The sequence below is a fragment of the Pantherophis guttatus genome, chromosome 4 (assembly GCF_059756535.1).
Source record: "Pantherophis guttatus breed Tessera chromosome 4, ASM5975653v1, whole genome shotgun sequence".
NCBI classification, from domain to species: domain Eukaryota; kingdom Metazoa; phylum Chordata; class Lepidosauria; order Squamata; family Colubridae; genus Pantherophis; species Pantherophis guttatus.
Window position 1 is genome coordinate 134,405,675 of NC_142066.1, and position 18,248 is coordinate 134,423,922.

Sequence of the window (18,248 nt, forward strand, 5' to 3'; positions counted from 1 at the left end):
GCTGCGCCAGCCAGCTTCTTCCCAAGCCTGGATTGAAGGATCTTCTCGGTACGGTGGGAGATCGCACCTCTCCTCGCCTCCCCCGAAGCTTCCCCTCCTTATTTCCGATCTCTCCAGGACCGGTCTCTGCCAAAAAAGGCACCAAAGCTTAGAAAATCGACAACAGAGAGAGAGCGCTTCTCTCCTGTGCTGCCACGACTCTACGTCACCGCCGGAAGTCTCCTATGCTCCATCTTTTCCATTCTCTTGTCCATGTATTCCATTCTCTCTTCCATCTTATGAATCCTCTGCTCGTTTTCCGCTATATTCTGTTGTATTTTTGCTATCTTCTCATCCATGTTCCTGATATTATCTTTTATTTCTCCCACATCTGTCCTCAGTTCTTTGTGATTTTTCCTTGTCTCTTCATGATTGTGGGCTATAGTCTCTTGCATTCTATTCATTCCTTCCTGGATCATCATTAGTGCAGAATGGATGTTTTGCATGCTAAGAGTGGGAGTTGTCTTATCCTTTTCCATAGTTTCAACTGGCTTTTGCTGCACCAGGGAGGCCATAAGTATCATTTGGTTTGAAGGTATTTTCTTGCCTATCTTAGTAATTGTTGCTGCAATTGTAGTTGCCATTAGTATTTCTTGTATTATTTTTTTCCAGAGTTTCATATACTGATTACTATTTAGATTTTTATATTTCTATCTGTATTAATATTCAATTTATAACATCTAATAGTCCCAGGGTGATAATCAATTGAGATATTATATTGTTATTTCCTTATCACACAGTCACTGTTTACATATCTATTTATTAAATTTATGTATAATTCTATCTTTTGCCTTTCGATAGTCTTTCAATATTCTTCAGTATTAGTCAATAAAAATAAGGGAAGGTAGTGGGAGGGGGTGAGGGAAAAGTTTAAAGTTTCACTTTAAACATCACTTAACTATCCTTATAATTAATTACTTAATATCTTATTTAGATTACTATTAATAAGTATCAATTACCATCAATTACATTCCTTAATTTGCTAATATATCTAATATAAATCTTCAAATCTGAACGTGTAAGACAAAGTAATGATTAAATACTAAAATAGTTCACCATGTAGATATAAAACCGGACTATCAATTATATATAAGACTTCGAAAACAATATATATATCACTTTTTAGTAAATGATTAATGATCAAACTTAATTACAATTAATTTTACTTCACTCTCTTTGGTTCTTCTTTCTCTAGATCACTCTCTTCTTTTTTCAAGCTTGTTTCATTCCAACTTCTTTTTTCCTGTTATTTACTTTCAATGTCCAATGTCCCGATATCTTTTAAGTTAAATATCCACTAAGTTTCCACCTCTCAAAGTGTCCTAGTCCAAATGTCTAAATATCGTCCAAATATCCAAGAAAAAGTATTGTGTTTCAGTTGATTTAATTCCAATGTTCGCTAACTTCCAAATGAATGGGGGTTCTCTGTTGCTCTCTCTTCCGGTATCTGCTGCTCGTTAATCACCTCGTCACTGTCTCTGCATAGGGCAAAGTCTGTCAGTCTTCTCTTCTTCTCTCCTTAAATACATCTTTTCCTCTGTAGCAAGTTATTTAATATCCAAGTTTTCTCCGTATTCACCTTTTTTCTCTGGATTTCCTCCGATTTTGCTGGTTGTCAGTTTGTGCGCTGTCACTGTCATAATGGATTCTCGCACCTCTTGGTTTTCAGTCGCTGCTTGTCTAAACTCTATTTCGCCTCTTGCTTGGAGATTACTTTCACCCGCTTTCTGTCCACACTTTATAAATTATAGATGTACCTTTTTCAATTCTTCTTTTTTTCTATTTTTCCACCGGTCTTCTTTTATTTGATTTTCGCTTCCCACTAATCAGCTGTCAACGTTTCAGGCCAGCCGAAATGGCTGGTTTTTTCTCGATCAGGATTAAGGGTTTTTTTCTGAATCTTCGAAGGGATTGCTGTCCTCTCCGAGGTCCTTGGAAGTTCCCCTTTTTTCTATTGACCTCTCCAAGGTCAATAGTGCCTAAATCAGCTCCCAAATCGAGAATATTAGGAACTTTGAGAACAGAGATCCGTTCTTTCTGTTCCTAACACGATGACGTCACCGCCGGAAGTCCGGGCAGGGTCATTTTTTAGCTTGTTTCTCTCCCTAGTATGCAGCTAGTCCCTTTTTTACCTGATCAGCCTGAAGACAGAAGAGAAAGGGGGTACATGATTAACACTTTTAAATATATTAAGGGTGCATTTAATGTTCTAGAAGGCAGTATTTTTAATATTAAGCAAAAATCAAGAACATAGGGGCATAATCTCAAACTTATAGGAAAGAAGTTCAAAAGTAATATTAGAAACTATTACTTCACTGAAGTAGTAGTGGAAGCTTTAAACCAACTTCCAGTGGAGATAATGTGTCAATCATCGGTAACTAAATTTAAATATGCTTAGGATAAACACTATCATTCAAAAAATAAAAAGGTAGACTCAATGGACCACTAGGTCATTTTTTTGCCATCAATTTTCTATGTTTCTGTGATTCCCTGGGCAGCAATTCTTTGCCCCGTCTGTCAGTGTCTTTCTCTCATACCAGTACAAATATTGACAACAACTAGAAATGAAGCCCAAGGTCATCAAGTGATCAATTTTTTTGAGCATCATCACATTTTACTTACTTCTGGCATTGATAATACAGGTAGTCCTCAAGTTACAACAGCAATTGGAACTAGGATTCCAATTGCTTAGAAGTCACTAAGCAGTGGGGTTATAAAGCATGATGTTATGTGACTGCATTACTTAGTGATGACAGTACAGGGTTTTCTGCTTTCATTGTAACCCAAGATATAAGGGTTGTTAACCAGGAAGTGGCAGGAGTCCCACCTAAGGAGTGCAGGAGTACCACCCACGAGTTAGTGATTGGGAGAGGGGATGCAGTGTAGCACCAGCAGAGGAAGGTTGGGGACAGAAGATATAGTGTGCACACAAGGATGCAAAAGCCTGCAAACACCGGAAGGCCAGGAAAGGAGGATATAGGGCAGTGATGGCTAACCTTTTAGCCATTGTGCGCCAGGAGCGGGGGGTGGAGGGTTGCGCGTGCACATGCCCACACCCATAATTCTATGCGCCCCGCCCCCTCGCATGCGCGCACAACCCCCCTGCTCCCGGCATGCGATGGCCCAGTAGGCCATATTTCTCTCTCACCTGGCTCCAAAGCCTTTTATGATTCTGGAGAGGACGAAAACGGCCTTCCCCACCCCACTGGAGGCCTCCGGAGGCCAGAAATAGCCTATTTCCCAACTTCCAGTTGGACAGGAAGTGACTTCTTTTGCTGTCCCTAGCCTCTAGAGACTCGTAGAGAGGCTCCTAGAGAGGCTCTGGAGCAAGGTGAGAAAGAAAAATGGGTTCCCCCCCCCCCAGGCCTTCCAGAGGCAGGAAACAGTCTGTTTCCCTTCTTCTGGTGGATCCAGAAGGGCTGAAGGGGCTGAGCTCGCATGCCCACTGATATGGCTACGTGTGCCACCTGTGGCACATATGCCATAGGTTTGCCATCACGGATAGAGGGTGTATAAATGTAGGAGGGTGTGTGTGTGTGTGTGTGGTATTTGAAGAACTGTTTGAGCAGCCTCAGGAAGGCCAAAGAGAGGAAGGGTCCAATATGAGCACAAGGAGGCCAGCGGTGGAAGGCCTCGGATATGTGCAAGCACAGGGAAAGAGGTTTTAGGTTATGTGCAAGCATAGGAAGAAGGAGGACATGGAGTGCATAGTATTTGGATAAAGGCATAAACAGCCTCGGGTATAACACACAGCACAACCAGCAACTGACTTCCATGAAAAACTGGCCACTCAATTTAATGAAGTGCTTCAAAATGGAAAATTTGGAAAAACAGTATTTTTTAAAATTCTACTAGTTATCATCTATTTTTGCATGCAATTACAAATCAATTCTTCACTTCCAACAATATTCAAACACCAATTGGTTTATTTGCAAGTGCAAGTTGAAGTTACATATTCAAAAATTGTATCCACATAATCAAAAAATCAGAATTAATGAGATTAGAAGATTAATTATTGATTGATGAAATGATGGTAAAAATATCCACGGTAAATCAGTTTACAAAAAGAGCTTGTATAGATTATAAAAAGATTTTATCACCTATGTAAGTAGATAAAGAAATTTTGGAACTAAGTGGCATTACAGCAGATATCCAGAATTTGTATTTTTTTAAAAAAGGAAGATAATTTTGAGGGTAAATAGTGAAAAATTAGAAATATGAGCACCAAGAAACAATTTTTCAAGGGTATTCATTATCTCCATTGCTACTTATGGTCTCAGTAATAAATCTCATTCATATCTTGAATAAATAAAATTTGGATATGAGCTGTCATGGCAAAGTGGGAAAATATTCCACTTGTTATAGAAAGATGATTTGAAGCTATGTGGAGAATCAAAAAATGATGCTGAATACTTACTTAAGAGTACCCGTGATGGCGAACCTATGGCATACGTGGCAGAGGTGGCACACTGAGCCCTCTCTGTGGGCATGAGCTCTGTTGCCAGCTGCTCTTTTGTGTTCTGGTGTGCACATGCGCACCAGCCAGCTGCTCCCTTCCAGGTTCTAGCACACGTACTTCTTCCGGAAGAGAGCAGGTGGCCGGTGCACATACATGCCGAACCAGCTGTCCAGCGCACATGCACGTGACAGAACCTGGAAGAGCAGCTGGCTGCCACATGGATGCACACTGGCTAGGTGCTCTCTTGCAGGTTCCGGTGCTCCGACACGTGCGCTACAGTTTCAGCACTTGGTGCCGAAAAGGGTAGCCATCGCTGGAATATACTGTACAAAATAAAATTGGGATTTGACAATATGTGATCATCAACATAAGTAAAAACATGCCTTTTATGTTCCTTTAATTGAATATTAGTACTGATTTTGTAGCTCTAATCTGTATCTGTCTGCAACTTCAGTGTATATGATAAACTCCGGATAATAAACAATCCTTAGCTGATGGAATAATTTCTTGAATTTTTCTTATTGACTTGTGGATACCTTTTAAGTTATATTTTTGCTCTTATAATCCATTTCTGTCTATAACGTTTTCACCTTTCCTACTGGGGGTGATTTGTTCTTAGATGTACAGATATATAATGTTATTTTTATTGCTGGATTAAATTACTTGTCTGACCTCAATGGCAGAGTAAGTATCAGTCTGGAAAGTGTGTCAAGGCATCTTCATCCGATGGATAAACTTTCAAACTCAGAAATAATAGCTAATTAGACCACAGACTATTAGTTCAGAGGCTTATAACCATGGAATTGGTGTTAGCTATAAAACCCTAGATCAATATATAAAATATAGGAATCACAGTCAAAATAGATTTTGAAACATATATTAAGTTATTCTTATAGTTATTGACACATTAAGGAGAATGACAAACATATTAAACATTTTTCAAGTACTATGTCCACTATGGAATTGGAAAATATATCTAATTTTACCAGGCACATATCATATCTTGCTACATTGCTTGGATTAATACTTATATTTTGGCTGGAACTCAAATTTCTCAAAAATATTGGCTAGAGATGTGATATATTTTGTTTCTTCTTTGTATTGTGTTATTATTTAATAATCTGTTTAAAGATGACATTGAGCATTCTCATTTGAAATCTTGCTTGAAATCTCAATAAGTTTTGCCAATTGTACCTATTTAAATATAGATACTTTGAAATCTGAGTGCTATGAAGCTTACGCTACTATCATGGTCTCAGACTATAGAATATGAAAGAAAACATCTTTATATGTGTTCCTGTTCAAATCCTAACATCATTTTTTGATTTCCATGCTAATCATATAGTTAGTAGATATTTCATAGCAATCTTTCCAACATTACTTGGAATTGTGTAATATCTTCTTTTATGAGGTGTGTCTGGTGCTTGCTTTATAGATAATCCTCACTTAACTATGGTAATTGAGACTGTAATTTCAATCACTGAACAATACAATTACAAAGTGAATGTCACAGGACTGCATCACTTAGCGATGGCAATCCCAGTTGTTCATATATTTAAGTGAGGATTGTGGGTTGTTAAGTAAGCCTCTGGTGGTTCGCAAGCAGGCCAGCAGGCAGGTAAGTTGCTGCTGTTGAGTAAGGGGGTGCAAAGTGTATGGACAAGGGAAGCTGTGTGAGTGACCAGCACAAGCGTTGTTGTGTTTGGCTGGGAGTGACTCATGCCGAGTAGGAGAGGTTGCTAATACACAGGTTGCTAATGCCATGATTCAGGGGTGGCCGCTGCCAGGCAGGAGAATGTGTGCAAGTAGTTGGCAAGAAGTAAGTGCAGCAGCAGATGTTGAGGGCATACCTGTCTCAAGAGGTGAAGTGTTTCAAAGAATGGAGCCCACTTGTAAAAAAATATGTTACCAATCCTCAGTCCCCTCATCTCTCACATGGTAGTTATCCTCAGCATACCTTCTCTCAAATAAAACCATCTGTTTCAGATCACATGCAAGTATTTTCACATGCAAGTATTTTCACAAAAGTCACTATACTTGGTTGGCCCAAAAGACGAAATATGGTTTTAGGTTTTAGATGGCTTTTAGACTGGTTTTCAAGTTTAAAAGGCTCTAAAAGACAGAGTTAGAGACTAAAATTTCATATATTCATGAGCATATGAATTTTATGAAAATATACTAGTAAGCTGTCCACCTTTCATAGGTCTATTTAGCGAACAAAGATGTTTTTTTACCTCTTTGGACTTGGCTTAACTCAGCATTTCAAATATTTTTTTATAAGAAGCATGGGATATCATGAGATTTGATATCTGTCCCTTCGGGACTATAGAGGAAGGTTCAATTTCAAACCTTCAGGGCAAGGATAGTGAATCTCCAATTAGCAGAAATTTCCAACACAGCCCATACACCTCTTGAGATCTTCCCCCTTCCCCAGAACTAATTTATCAGGTGTTATGACTAGATCATTCCAGGTCTGTCTAATCTTTCATACTGAAAGATGTGAAATGTGTGGAATGATCTAGTGATGGAAATCTTCTGGTTACTTCCCATAAGATTAAATCTGAAGATCAAGGTGCCATAGAAAGTTAAGCCTCTCATGCTAACATCTCCAGCCTTACAGAGGAATCCAAGGAAACTGTATATTAACTTTTAGACTAATAGATTTTCATACCTCCCTTCTAGGTCACATATTGATCTACTCAATATATAGGTTTTGCATACTCATACTGCCCTTACTGTTGCTGTTGTTGATTTCTCCTGCCTCTCTTATTCTTTTCTCCTTCCTGAGTAGTATTAAAACATTCTTCTTGTAATCAGGTGGCAACTGTTCTTCAACAATATAAAATTTCTGTTTTAACTTTTTCAGGAAACTTGGATTTGACTGGTCAAAAGCAAGTCTTCAAAGCAGAAAATAATCCATGGGTAACTCCTATTGCAGATCAATTCCAATTGGGTGTTTCTCATGTGTTTGAATATATTCGTTCAGAAACATACAAATAGTGAGTATTGCATTTTTGCATATGTTTTTGTTTCATCATTCCTTGCTCTGATATTTTTTAGGGCATTTTATTCTGCTATTCATCTCCTCATAAACCAAAGGTCAACATTTCCCTGAATTTAAATTAATTTTCCCATTCTAATGTCTTCAAGATATAGTGTTACATTTCTCATCATTTCAAGCCACCATAATTACTGTTTTTAAATTTTTGTTTCCCCCAATATGTGATTGTGGCAATACAGGAGTTTTTTCCCCTATACACATGTATTTATTCCTTCCGGCCTACATTTTGTCTAAACAATTGCAGTGTATTTCAATTGAACCCTTGATGTAATTCAACAAAACTGTAAAATTGGATAACCATTTGTCTGAAATGGTATAGTTTCCTGCCTAAGCAGGGGGTTGGACTAGAAAATGTCCAAAGGCCCTTCCAACTCTGTTATTCTATTCTAAATGTTTTATAAATAGATTCTGAATGAGGAAGAATATTAGAAGAATTTTGCCAGCATTGTGTTGCATGTTATATAAGTAAATATATGCCTTAAGTAAACATTAAATAAATAGAACATTATACACTACTGAATTATTGTTTGTAACCTTCACTTGGGCGAAATTGGAAGGTATAGGGCAACAATTTTTGAACCAAGGTAACTCCAATAGAGTAACTTACAGAATATTGAGATCCATGATTACCATAGGAACTGAAATTTGGGCAAGTTGTGGCATTTCAGCACCATCATGTCTTGCAACTACACTTCCCAGAAATCCATAGGTTGTGTGGCTCAAGAGAAGATGGGAGCGCCAAATGTTCCCCCTCTTCCCAGTTCTTCTGTCCCTTGCAGCCAATTGGCTGGCAACAAATTTTGACAGATGAGCAACCATTGTCTGCTTTGGAATTGAGGCTGAAATTTGAAATCTCTTAATGATGCTGAACAGTAAGGTATCAACTCAAATGCCTGCCCACAAAGTAGGGCTCGCTGGGGGTTGAAAGGTAAGCACTCTTCCTCTTGGTATAGAAGGGGCCTTCAGGTCATGCTATGGTGGGAATTGGGTACAGTTTTCCTTGGATTCCACAGCTTCCTTTGTTCTTTCCGCTCCAGAAAAGTGGCAAGCAGTTCCGCTTCCCTCAGCAAAGTGGTAGCGAAGAAGGAAAAGGAGTGAGAAAGCCAGTAGGAAGTTGAAAGTTGCTTCTGGTCTCACTGGTTTTTTATGATCTTCATTTACAACATTCCACCGGTTTCCCAGCCAGTCTCACAATCACTCACAGAAAGGGAGGGGAAGGGAAGGGAAGGGAAGGGAAGGGAAGGAAGGAAGGAAGGAAGGAAGGAAGGAAGGAAGGAAGGAAGGAGGGGAGGGGAGGGAAGGGAAGGGAAGGGAAGGGAAGGGAAGGGAAGGGAAGGGAAGGGAAGGGAAATTTCTGCTCCCCACCAGAGTCCCCTAAGAAAACACAGTGGGGAAACTGGGAGGAAATTAAAAGTCGCCACTGCTCTCACTGCTTTTTTGCCCTCTTTTTGCCATTTTTTTCCTGTTTAGGTAAAGAAATATTTCTGAAATGATAATCCAGAAGGGCAAAGTTGTCTAGAACCTCTTAACGTTAATGTCATGGTTTCATATTCTGTCCTTGTTGTCTATAAAAGTGCATTTAAAAACAATTGATCATGTGACATAATTTTTTTGGACAAAATTTAAAATATGTTGCTTTATATGGCAAACTGAGTTCACATTTGTGATGGTGCTCATGAAATTTCTTGATCAATGATGTAAAACACTACATGTCAACTTTTTCCATTGGATGAATGGATTGATTGATTGATTGATTGATATCAAGTCACTTTTTAGTCCTCGTGCTACATGATATATTTTTTCCATGATTTGCTTAACTTTCACTTAGAATCTATTGAGAAGCATTCTTTGTTAATTGGTCTAGGGAAGGAGCGTCAAAATCTATTACTTTGAGGGCCGCATCAGGGTTGTGGTTGACCTTGGGGGGGCCAGGGAACATGGCTGGGGTGGGCATGGTCAGCTTGACATTGCTTGTGTTGGGGGGGCGCATAGGATGGTCTGGGTGGGGCTAGAGGATATCCATTGCCTCCAGAGGAGGAAGGTGAGACCAAGGCCAGCACCAAACCCTTGTTCACCATCCCTCTCAGGCCATACGGAGAACTCCTGGATGGCGGTGCAACCTGGCCAGATCTCTGGGCACTGGAGGGCAAACACCCAGCTCGGCGCTCAAGCTCCCAGGGCACCAGGACCCCACAATCCAGCCCAGCCCCTCTTCTCCAAGGAGGCCCCCAGCTGTGCTTACCTCTTCCTCGAGGCGGCGGCTGCTGTGCTCACTCTCCTTAGCAGATTGCTCATGGTGAGTGTGGGAGGGCAAAGTGTGAGTCAGAGGGAGGCCCACTCTCTCTCCTTGCAAGGAGACCCAGCTTTGTAACCAAAGCATCCTCAGATATGGGAGGGGAGAGCACCAGGAGAGGAGGGACAAGGGGATAGCAAAAGGGCAGCAGGGCTGCTGATTGCCATGTGCTAAGACAGGACTTCCCTCAGACCCTCCCTCCCTCATAATCTCCTTCATTCCTTCCCCCTTCCTTCCTTCTTCTTCCCCCCTTCCTTCTCCTCCTTCTCTCCCCCTTACTCCTGTCCCATCCTTCTCAGAATAGAATAGAATAGAATAGAATAGAATAGAATAGAATAGAATAGAATAGAATAGAATAGAATAGAATAGAATAGAATAGAATAGAATAGAATAGAATAACAGAGTTGGAAGGGACCTTGGAGATCTTCTAGTCCAACTCCCTGCCCAGGCAGGAAACCCTACACCACTTCAGACAAATAGTTATCCAACATCTTAAAAATTTCCAGTGTTGGGTCATTCACAACTTCTGCAGGCAAGTTCCACTTATTCCACTTGTTCCAACTGTCAAGAAATTTCTCCTTAGTTCTAAATTGCTTCTCTCCTTGATTAGTTTCACTCATTGCTTCTTGTTCTACCCTCAGGTGCTTTGGAGAATAGCTTGATTCCTTCTTCTTTGTGGCAGCCCCTGAGATATTGGAACACTGCTATCATGTGTTCCCTAGTCCTTCTCTTCATCAAACTAGACAAACCCCTGCAACCGTTCTTTATATGTTTTAGCCTCCAGTCCCCTAATCATCTTTGCTGCTCTTCTCTGCACTCTTTTTAGAGTCTCAACATCTTTTTTACATCATTGCGACCAAAACTGAATGCAATATTCCAAGTGTGGCCTTACCAAAGCATTATAAAGTGGTATTAACACTTCATGTGATCTTGATTCTGTTCCTTTTTATGCAGCCCAGAACTGTGTTGGCTTTTTTGGCAGCTGCTGCACACTGCTGGCTCATATCTAAATGGTTGTCCATTAGGACTCCAAGATCACTCTCACAGTTACTACTATTGAGCAAGGTACCACATATACGGTACCTGTGCATTTCGTTTTTCTTCCCTAAATGTAGAACCTTGCTTTTTTCACTGTTGAATTTCATTTTGTTAGATAGCACCCAATGTTCAAGTCTGTCAAGATCCTTCTGTATCTTGAGTCTATCTTCTGGAGTGTTGGCTATTCCTGCCAGCTTAGTGTCATCTGCAAATTTGATGAGTTCCCCATCTATCCCCTCGTCGAAGTCATTGGTGAAGATGTTGAAGAGCACTGAGCCTAAAACAGAGCCCTGAGGTACTCCACTGCATATTTCCCTCCATGTAGATGCAGTTCCATTGAGGACTACACGTTGAGTGCGGTTGGTCAGCCAGTTACGAATCCAACTTTCCTTCTTCTTTCCCTCAACCTTCCCCTCTTTCCCCTCCCCCTCCTTCCTTCTCCTCCTCCTTTTCCCACATTCTTACTCCTCCTATCCCTACCCTTTTCCCTTCTTCCTTCCTTCCTTCCTCTGCACTCAGGAAAGGACGAGGGGAGGGGGAGAGATTGGCAGCGCTACCGGTGACCATGCCATCACCGGTTGTGGCTTTCCTATGCAGGGGCAATTCCTGGTGAATCCTCACAGGCTGCGAGGACAGACTGGCGATCGGGACATGAAGGTGCTGGTTTGGATGCAGGTTAATCTATTTTATAACGTGGTAGCGGCCATCCAGGCTGGAATGCAGTCAGCCTTAGATCCACCCTGCTGCCTCAGCCTCGCCCCTGGGCATGTGCACAGGCGGCAGCAATCGCTGATGTGTTGGGTGAAAGGGAAAGGCTCAGAACGCAGGCAGTCTGCAGGGCAAGATGGTTCCCAGGGACCGGCTCAGCATACTCGCCAGCTTGTGTGTGTGCACAAGGGGATGGGGCAGGGCAGCACCTCACTGTTCCCAGGGCGGTCCTGTGGGCCAGGTCTAACCACATGGTGGGCCGGATCTGGCCCGCGGACCTTGTGTTTGACATGTCTGGTCTAGGGTAACATAAAAATGACTTGGGATTAGCAAAAGGAAGAAAATTCTGGCAGTAGTGAATAGTGCAAGAGTTGGAGTATCTTTTGCATGTGGGTGATATACATCAGTGTAATTGATGGTGTGATGGGAGGAGACTATTTCCTGGATATTCTAAAAGGAAAATTCAAGTGGAATATAATATACATTTTAAGTCTGCAATCCTATTTATTTTCAAAGGGTTTATAGACATATCCAGAACAGATCTAATCCAGCTGCTGAATATGTTTCCTGTTTACATTTAAGGGCACATTTCTCCCCATCCAGTTAATAGTGTTAGTGGAATAAATATGTGTCCATACTGGCATAAACAAATTATATCAGTAAAGCTTAATTATGTCGTCAGAACACTATTTAGATGTGAATCTTTTGCTACCAATGCTACCTTTTTCTGATGGAATAGAATTTTTGTGTAGTGTCAGCCTGGATCAAAACATCTCCTATTTCCTGTCATCAGTCCTGTGTTCCCCAGTATCCACCTACTTAGCCAAGTAGATTTATGCGAGATTTACATTCCTACCAGTTATTGATTATCTCACTGATTATTGATAATTTGTACATATAAAACAGATTCACAAGTTGTCCTAGAATGTTGTTTGTTTGACACATATTACAAAAACAGAAGGCATTTGAGAGTAGTATATCAGCTCTGTGTTTGGAAGTGCCATAGCTAAGAAAGGGAATTAAAGTGCATAAATTATTGAAATAAGCTTTCACCTTCTGGTTCATGATGCATTTTCAATGAGGCCTTCAGTAGTGAATGAATTACCTTCCCATGGATTAGAGTATATGTCAATTGCCAACCACCATATGTTAGGAATTATGATGAAACCATTAAAAAATGTCTGGCTGTCTTAAATGAGATGTAAATCCAGTAATATTGTACTGAGCCATTGTCTTAATAGTTAAGAAGTTGTAATTAGCCAGAGAATGTAATGGGTCCTTAATGGATAAGAATTTTTGATGCAATGTAGTTTTGAAAGATGTCCTTTTAAGCCAAGCTAGGTTCTCTTCCAGGTAGTTTCAGGGTCAGAAATTTTGGGATAGAAGTAACTCTAAGCTCTTTGTATGTGCACCAGGTTTTGTTTTTTTGGGTATCAAATAATACTTTAAAGAACTTTGATTATACTACTTTTGATAGTTGTCCTTATAATAAAAGAAACACTTAATAAATAAAATTCTGGACTAACTGTGATTTGAAATTCCAAAGATAATATGAATACATATTCCATTAAAATACAGTATGTTATGGTACTTTTGATAGTATACCACATTGTGTTAAAGCAATTCTTTTCTTTGAAACAACAAACCATAGTATATTTCTTTTATGCTTTTGTTGACTTAGTTTTGGGTTTAGTTCTTAGAGGCTAGGGATATTATTTAGATGTTCCATATAATCCAATATTGTTTTTACTTGCTTGTTTATTTATTCATTGCGTTTTGAAGAGATACATCTGGTTAGCAAGCTGATAAACTGAAAAGATACAGAAAGGAAGTGTAACGGAAAAGATACAGAGAAGAGAGATGCATTCTTCAAATCCATACCAAAATGGATGTGCCTTCCCCAAAATATAGTCAACATATGTGGCTGGAAAAACTGAGAGTTATATTCTGATCCCTCCAGAGGGCTCCACATTAGGAAAAAATGCCTCCTAGGATCCTATATTTAATTTAACCTTATTCCTCCCTCGGGAGAAAGACCAGACCTTTCCCCTTCTTTTAAGACATAATTTCCTTTGAAAGTAATAACTATATAGTTTTTATTGTGCTCCTAGTCACCTTTCAAAGTAACCTTTTATATTTGAGGTATAATTCTCCAGGGATCGTGTATGTCTAAGATAGTGACAAAGACATGATGAATAGTAGACTTTATTGGTTATAATGTACTCAGGAAGTGCACATAGACATAAATGTTTAAAACAAAACAGCAAATTAAATTCCTTTGAATAATTGCATTCCTGAAACACCATTCAAAATTGGTATAATGTAATTAGTAATCTGGTAGTAAGCTTTTAATGTGATAAGAAAGAAGGGATGTTAAGGATTGGCCTTAGTGGTTAGACCTCATGAAGCAAGAAGAAATTTTCTAAATATGTTGTGTGTATTAATTATGCTGTTCTGATTATTTCACCATGTGCAAGCAAGAGCTTTTTTTTCTGAACAACATATTATTTCAATGATCTCATTTATGGTCCTGATTTTGAAGTCACTGTCTGATTATTTCATCTCAGCTAAAGCTTTTATTACAGTAGTTGCAGTATTTTTCACTCTTTTGCTTTTTTTCTGTGTAACTGTTATACTAAACATACAGTTTTTTCACACTTGCTTTGAAAGGTGCTGTTTCCTTCAGTGACCTTGTCATTTCACTTCATGCAGTTCTTAAGAAGTGTTTTACTTCATTACCATTGTGGAATTAACTTCTAGAATTAACCTTGTAAACTAGAGCAATTCAGCACCATGTTTGAAAAATGGCCAGTCCTCAGAATGCCAACATTGACCAACATTAATAGGCCCTTTGTATCTATAGTGCAACAATACTTCCATCTTGTACTCTTCCTCCCTGTTTATTAGAATGTGAATGCCATCTGTGAAGGTAGAGTGTAGGGAAAATTGCCTTCCCAAGTAATGACCAGTGGAACACAGGGTGATCTTCAACTGCAAATAGAAAGCTGAATTGATTAGCTTAATCACTGAGAAATGACAAATATACTTTGGATCCAGTTTCTTAAATTTAATAAGAAATATGACATAGTATATGTGTATTGTGGCAAGAAATACAGCATTTTAAATATTGCTGCAATAGTTGGGTTAACTTCTCGGTTTCTTCATGTGATGTCAGATGATTTTAGTATGACAAATGAATTTTAATATTTAATAAGTGAAAGAGAACCTTCCATGTGGGCCAGATAGGAAATTTGACAAGATAAGCTAATTCTACTTTATTGAAAGGCTATATTACCAGAACCTTGTAAATATGAAAGTAAAAAGTCTTGGTTTGTGCCATTTTGAGACAAAATTATTTAGGATCAGAATTTTAGAAAATAAGTGGTTTTAAAAATGGTTATATGTTACCTTTGTATATAGTCTTTTGTTTTCATCCAAATAAGAAATTTCAAAAACATTGGGATAGAAATATACTGTGCAAGGGCTTGTTCTTTCAGATGGATGCTTCTAGGGGAAATATATCACTGCCAAATGTTGTTTCAGAAATAGAGTCTGTTTTATAATAAGTCAGTGCTGAACTCCAGAAAGAATTACTTAGTGACATCTAAAAAAAATTGACGGAACCCAAATTTTTCAGAACATATTTAATATTTAATGCCCTGTTTGAAGTTACATACTGCTTTTATATCTCCCTTTAGATTATTCAGAATGGTTAATACTGTTCTATACTAATGCAGGGATCATCTATAAAAAGTTCTATATTAGAAAGAAGGAAAATTAATGACAATATCTGCAATAATGGTTTTCTCCCAAGAGATGTCTCCTTGGTGACATCATGTCATTACTCAAAAGAAATTTTAAGATTATGTTGGGGGATACCTGGTCTTCCAGATATAATTGGGCTCTGATTCTCATTCGAGTCAGATTATGACTTACTTCAAGTGATACAGATGTTTGATCATTTGATTCTGCCATTGCTTGCTTGATTGATTAGATCAGCATGGAACTTTTAAATTATTTTTTTGACCCTTGTGGGCTACAGAGTTATTCAGAGTGAAGGGTGAAATGCTTTTTCTGTTTTTTAAATCTGGGAGGTAGAGATACCTACACAAAACATGCCTGTACATTTGTCCCAAATTTTATTTTTCAATGGCAGAAATAAAAATCCTGGGGACCTCTGATATCTTGAAAATGGCATTGCATTTCACAGAGTGTCCATCATAGAATTAAATCCTTTCACAGGCAATGAATGTTTTATCTCAGTGTTTAACTAGTTAGCATTCTGTTGATGTGAGTCAATGCACTATGGGATAACTGTTAATTGATGCAGCCTTCCTGTGTATAGGTAGACAAATGGAATTAGAATTGCTAAACAAGGCAGTTGTTTAAGTAAGTCACATCCAATTTTATGACTATTTTTGCCACAGAATTAAGCTAATTACTGACGTTAAGTGAATCATGAATCATTAAGCAGATCTGACTTTCCTCATTAACTTTACTTGTTGGAAGCTGTCTAGAAAGGCTATCAAATGGCTATCATATGTCCTCAGGATGCTGCAACCATCATAAATACATGTCAACTGCACGAATTTCGATCATGTGACTATGGAGAAGCTATAACAGTTGAAATATAAGGATTGCTTGTAATTTTTTTAGTGTGCTGTTGTATCTTCGAATGGTTGTTAAATGAATGGTTATAAATCAAGGACTACCTGTAATCCACATTAAAAAAAAAGAACAGATGCTCTAATTCTACTTTATTGTAAGGCCACATTAACAGAATCTTAAAAGTCTTGAAAGTACAAATCTTCCATGTCTCTTTTACAGCCTGATAAGTTAGGGGGCTCCTTTCTGATTTCTTTCTCTTTTCCTTATGCAATTGCAGGCATTTGCCCTCTCTAATCTGATTGTTCTTTAGCATTTCTTCCCCATCTCCCAAGGTCTTTCCCACACACCATGCTGGAAATGGAACAGTTCAGAACTAAGCTAAAGAAGGACTGTACTAAAAATTGGGAAATTCTTAACCCCTTTATAATTTCAAAACCACTTGGATGGTTCATCATATTTACAGTGGGCAAGATGAGTTACTATGTACATTGCCTACTTCTATTTGAGACATAAATTAAAAAGCAGCATTTTTATAATAAAAGAGAACACTCTGCAGTTTCTATTCTCTACACAGTAATATCTTGTTTTATTATGTGCTGGATTTTTATTGAGCTCCAGTTTCTTATTTCAAGCTTCATATTGTGCAAGACTTTTATGTTATCCCAGGCAGTTTTTTTACTTGGCTATTGAGGGCTATCTGGTAACTGAGAAGTCATTCTTGCATTGTGAACTTTTTATCTAGTGTAGATATTCAGTGGATATTATTTCAAATTAAGTTGACTAATTTGCAATTTAGCTTAATCCTTAATTTTATTTTAATGAACAGATGTTACTTAAAGTCTAAAATGACTACTTTCAGGCTACCGTGTAGTAACAGTGTATGTGTAGTACAGTGGAAGTAATAATATGAAATCAGAAACTTTGGCTAACTATTTAAATGCTGTCCGACTACATTTTAATTTGAAAAATGAGGAAACCAAGTTGCTTTCTTTTCAGGATGTTGCTATACTTTTGAGAACATGTGATTTATCAATGATAGACATTCAGTGTAAGGGGGTCTGTCTTTTTATGCTGCAATATTTAATTTTTTAGTTATTTTAAGCAAAATAAACTAATATTATTCTTACTAGTAAGGTTGTACATGTTCCTAAAATGCACCACATGCTAATATCATTCCAGCAGGACATTTTCATTTTTCCCCTAAAAATTAATTTCTAAGCTTTAAAGATATTAGATAAAGTTGGAAAAGACCCCCCTCAGCTAATTCTCACAGAAAGTTAAATAGCTCCCATCAGGGCCGGATTTAGATGGAAAGAGGCCCTAGGCTATTCCACTTATGAGGCCCTTTCACCTATAGTGAAAGTGTAATTTTAATTTTGCTAACAATTTGAATGTAGGGAATGTAGGCCCAGTGGTGGGATTCAATTTTTTTAACAACAGGTTCTGTGGGCGTGGCTTAGTTGGGGGTGTGGCTTGGCAATCATGTGACTGGGTGGGCGTGGCTAGCTGGTCACGTGACTGTGTAGGCGTGGGCAGCTCGTCATGTGACCAGGTGGGCGTTGCTATGTGCATAGACTTTTTTCAGAGGGCTGAAAAAAGTTATTTGTGACTGGGCCTCGTACTTTTGACCGGTCCTCACACTTATGACCATCCTCACATTTATGCCCGTGCAGCTTTCTTAACAACCATGTCACTCATTTCACAACTGCTTCTCTTCACCATGGTGACAAGATAGGGCAAAAACGTAAAATGTGAGGACAGTCGTAAATTCAAGGACTGGTCAAAAGTGCGAGGACCAGTCAAAAATAACTTTTTCAGCCCTCTGAGTAGTCCATATGCACAAAAGGACTACCCAGAGGGCTGAAAAAAGTCATTTCTGACTGGGCCTCGCACTTTTGACCGGTCCTCACACTTATGACCATCCTCACATTTATGCCCGTGGAGCTTTCTTAACAACCATGTCACTCATTTCACAACTGCTTCTCTTCACCATGGTGACAAGATAGGGCAAAAATGTAAAATGTGAGGACAGTCATAAGTTC

General features: G+C 38.8%; 1 protein-coding gene across 1 annotated transcript in view; it reads left to right on the forward strand.

Annotated features, from left to right (window-relative positions):
• The window catches only part of RSU1 (Ras suppressor protein 1), a 114,417-nt gene that overhangs the window by 52,624 nt on the left and 43,545 nt on the right, over nucleotides 1–18,248 (forward strand). The window contains exon 8 of the mRNA XM_034402610.3: nucleotides 7,365–7,497. Within this exon, the coding sequence (XP_034258501.1) occupies nucleotides 7,365–7,497 (133 nt within the window). The remainder of the gene's footprint in view (nucleotides 1–7,364; nucleotides 7,498–18,248) is intronic.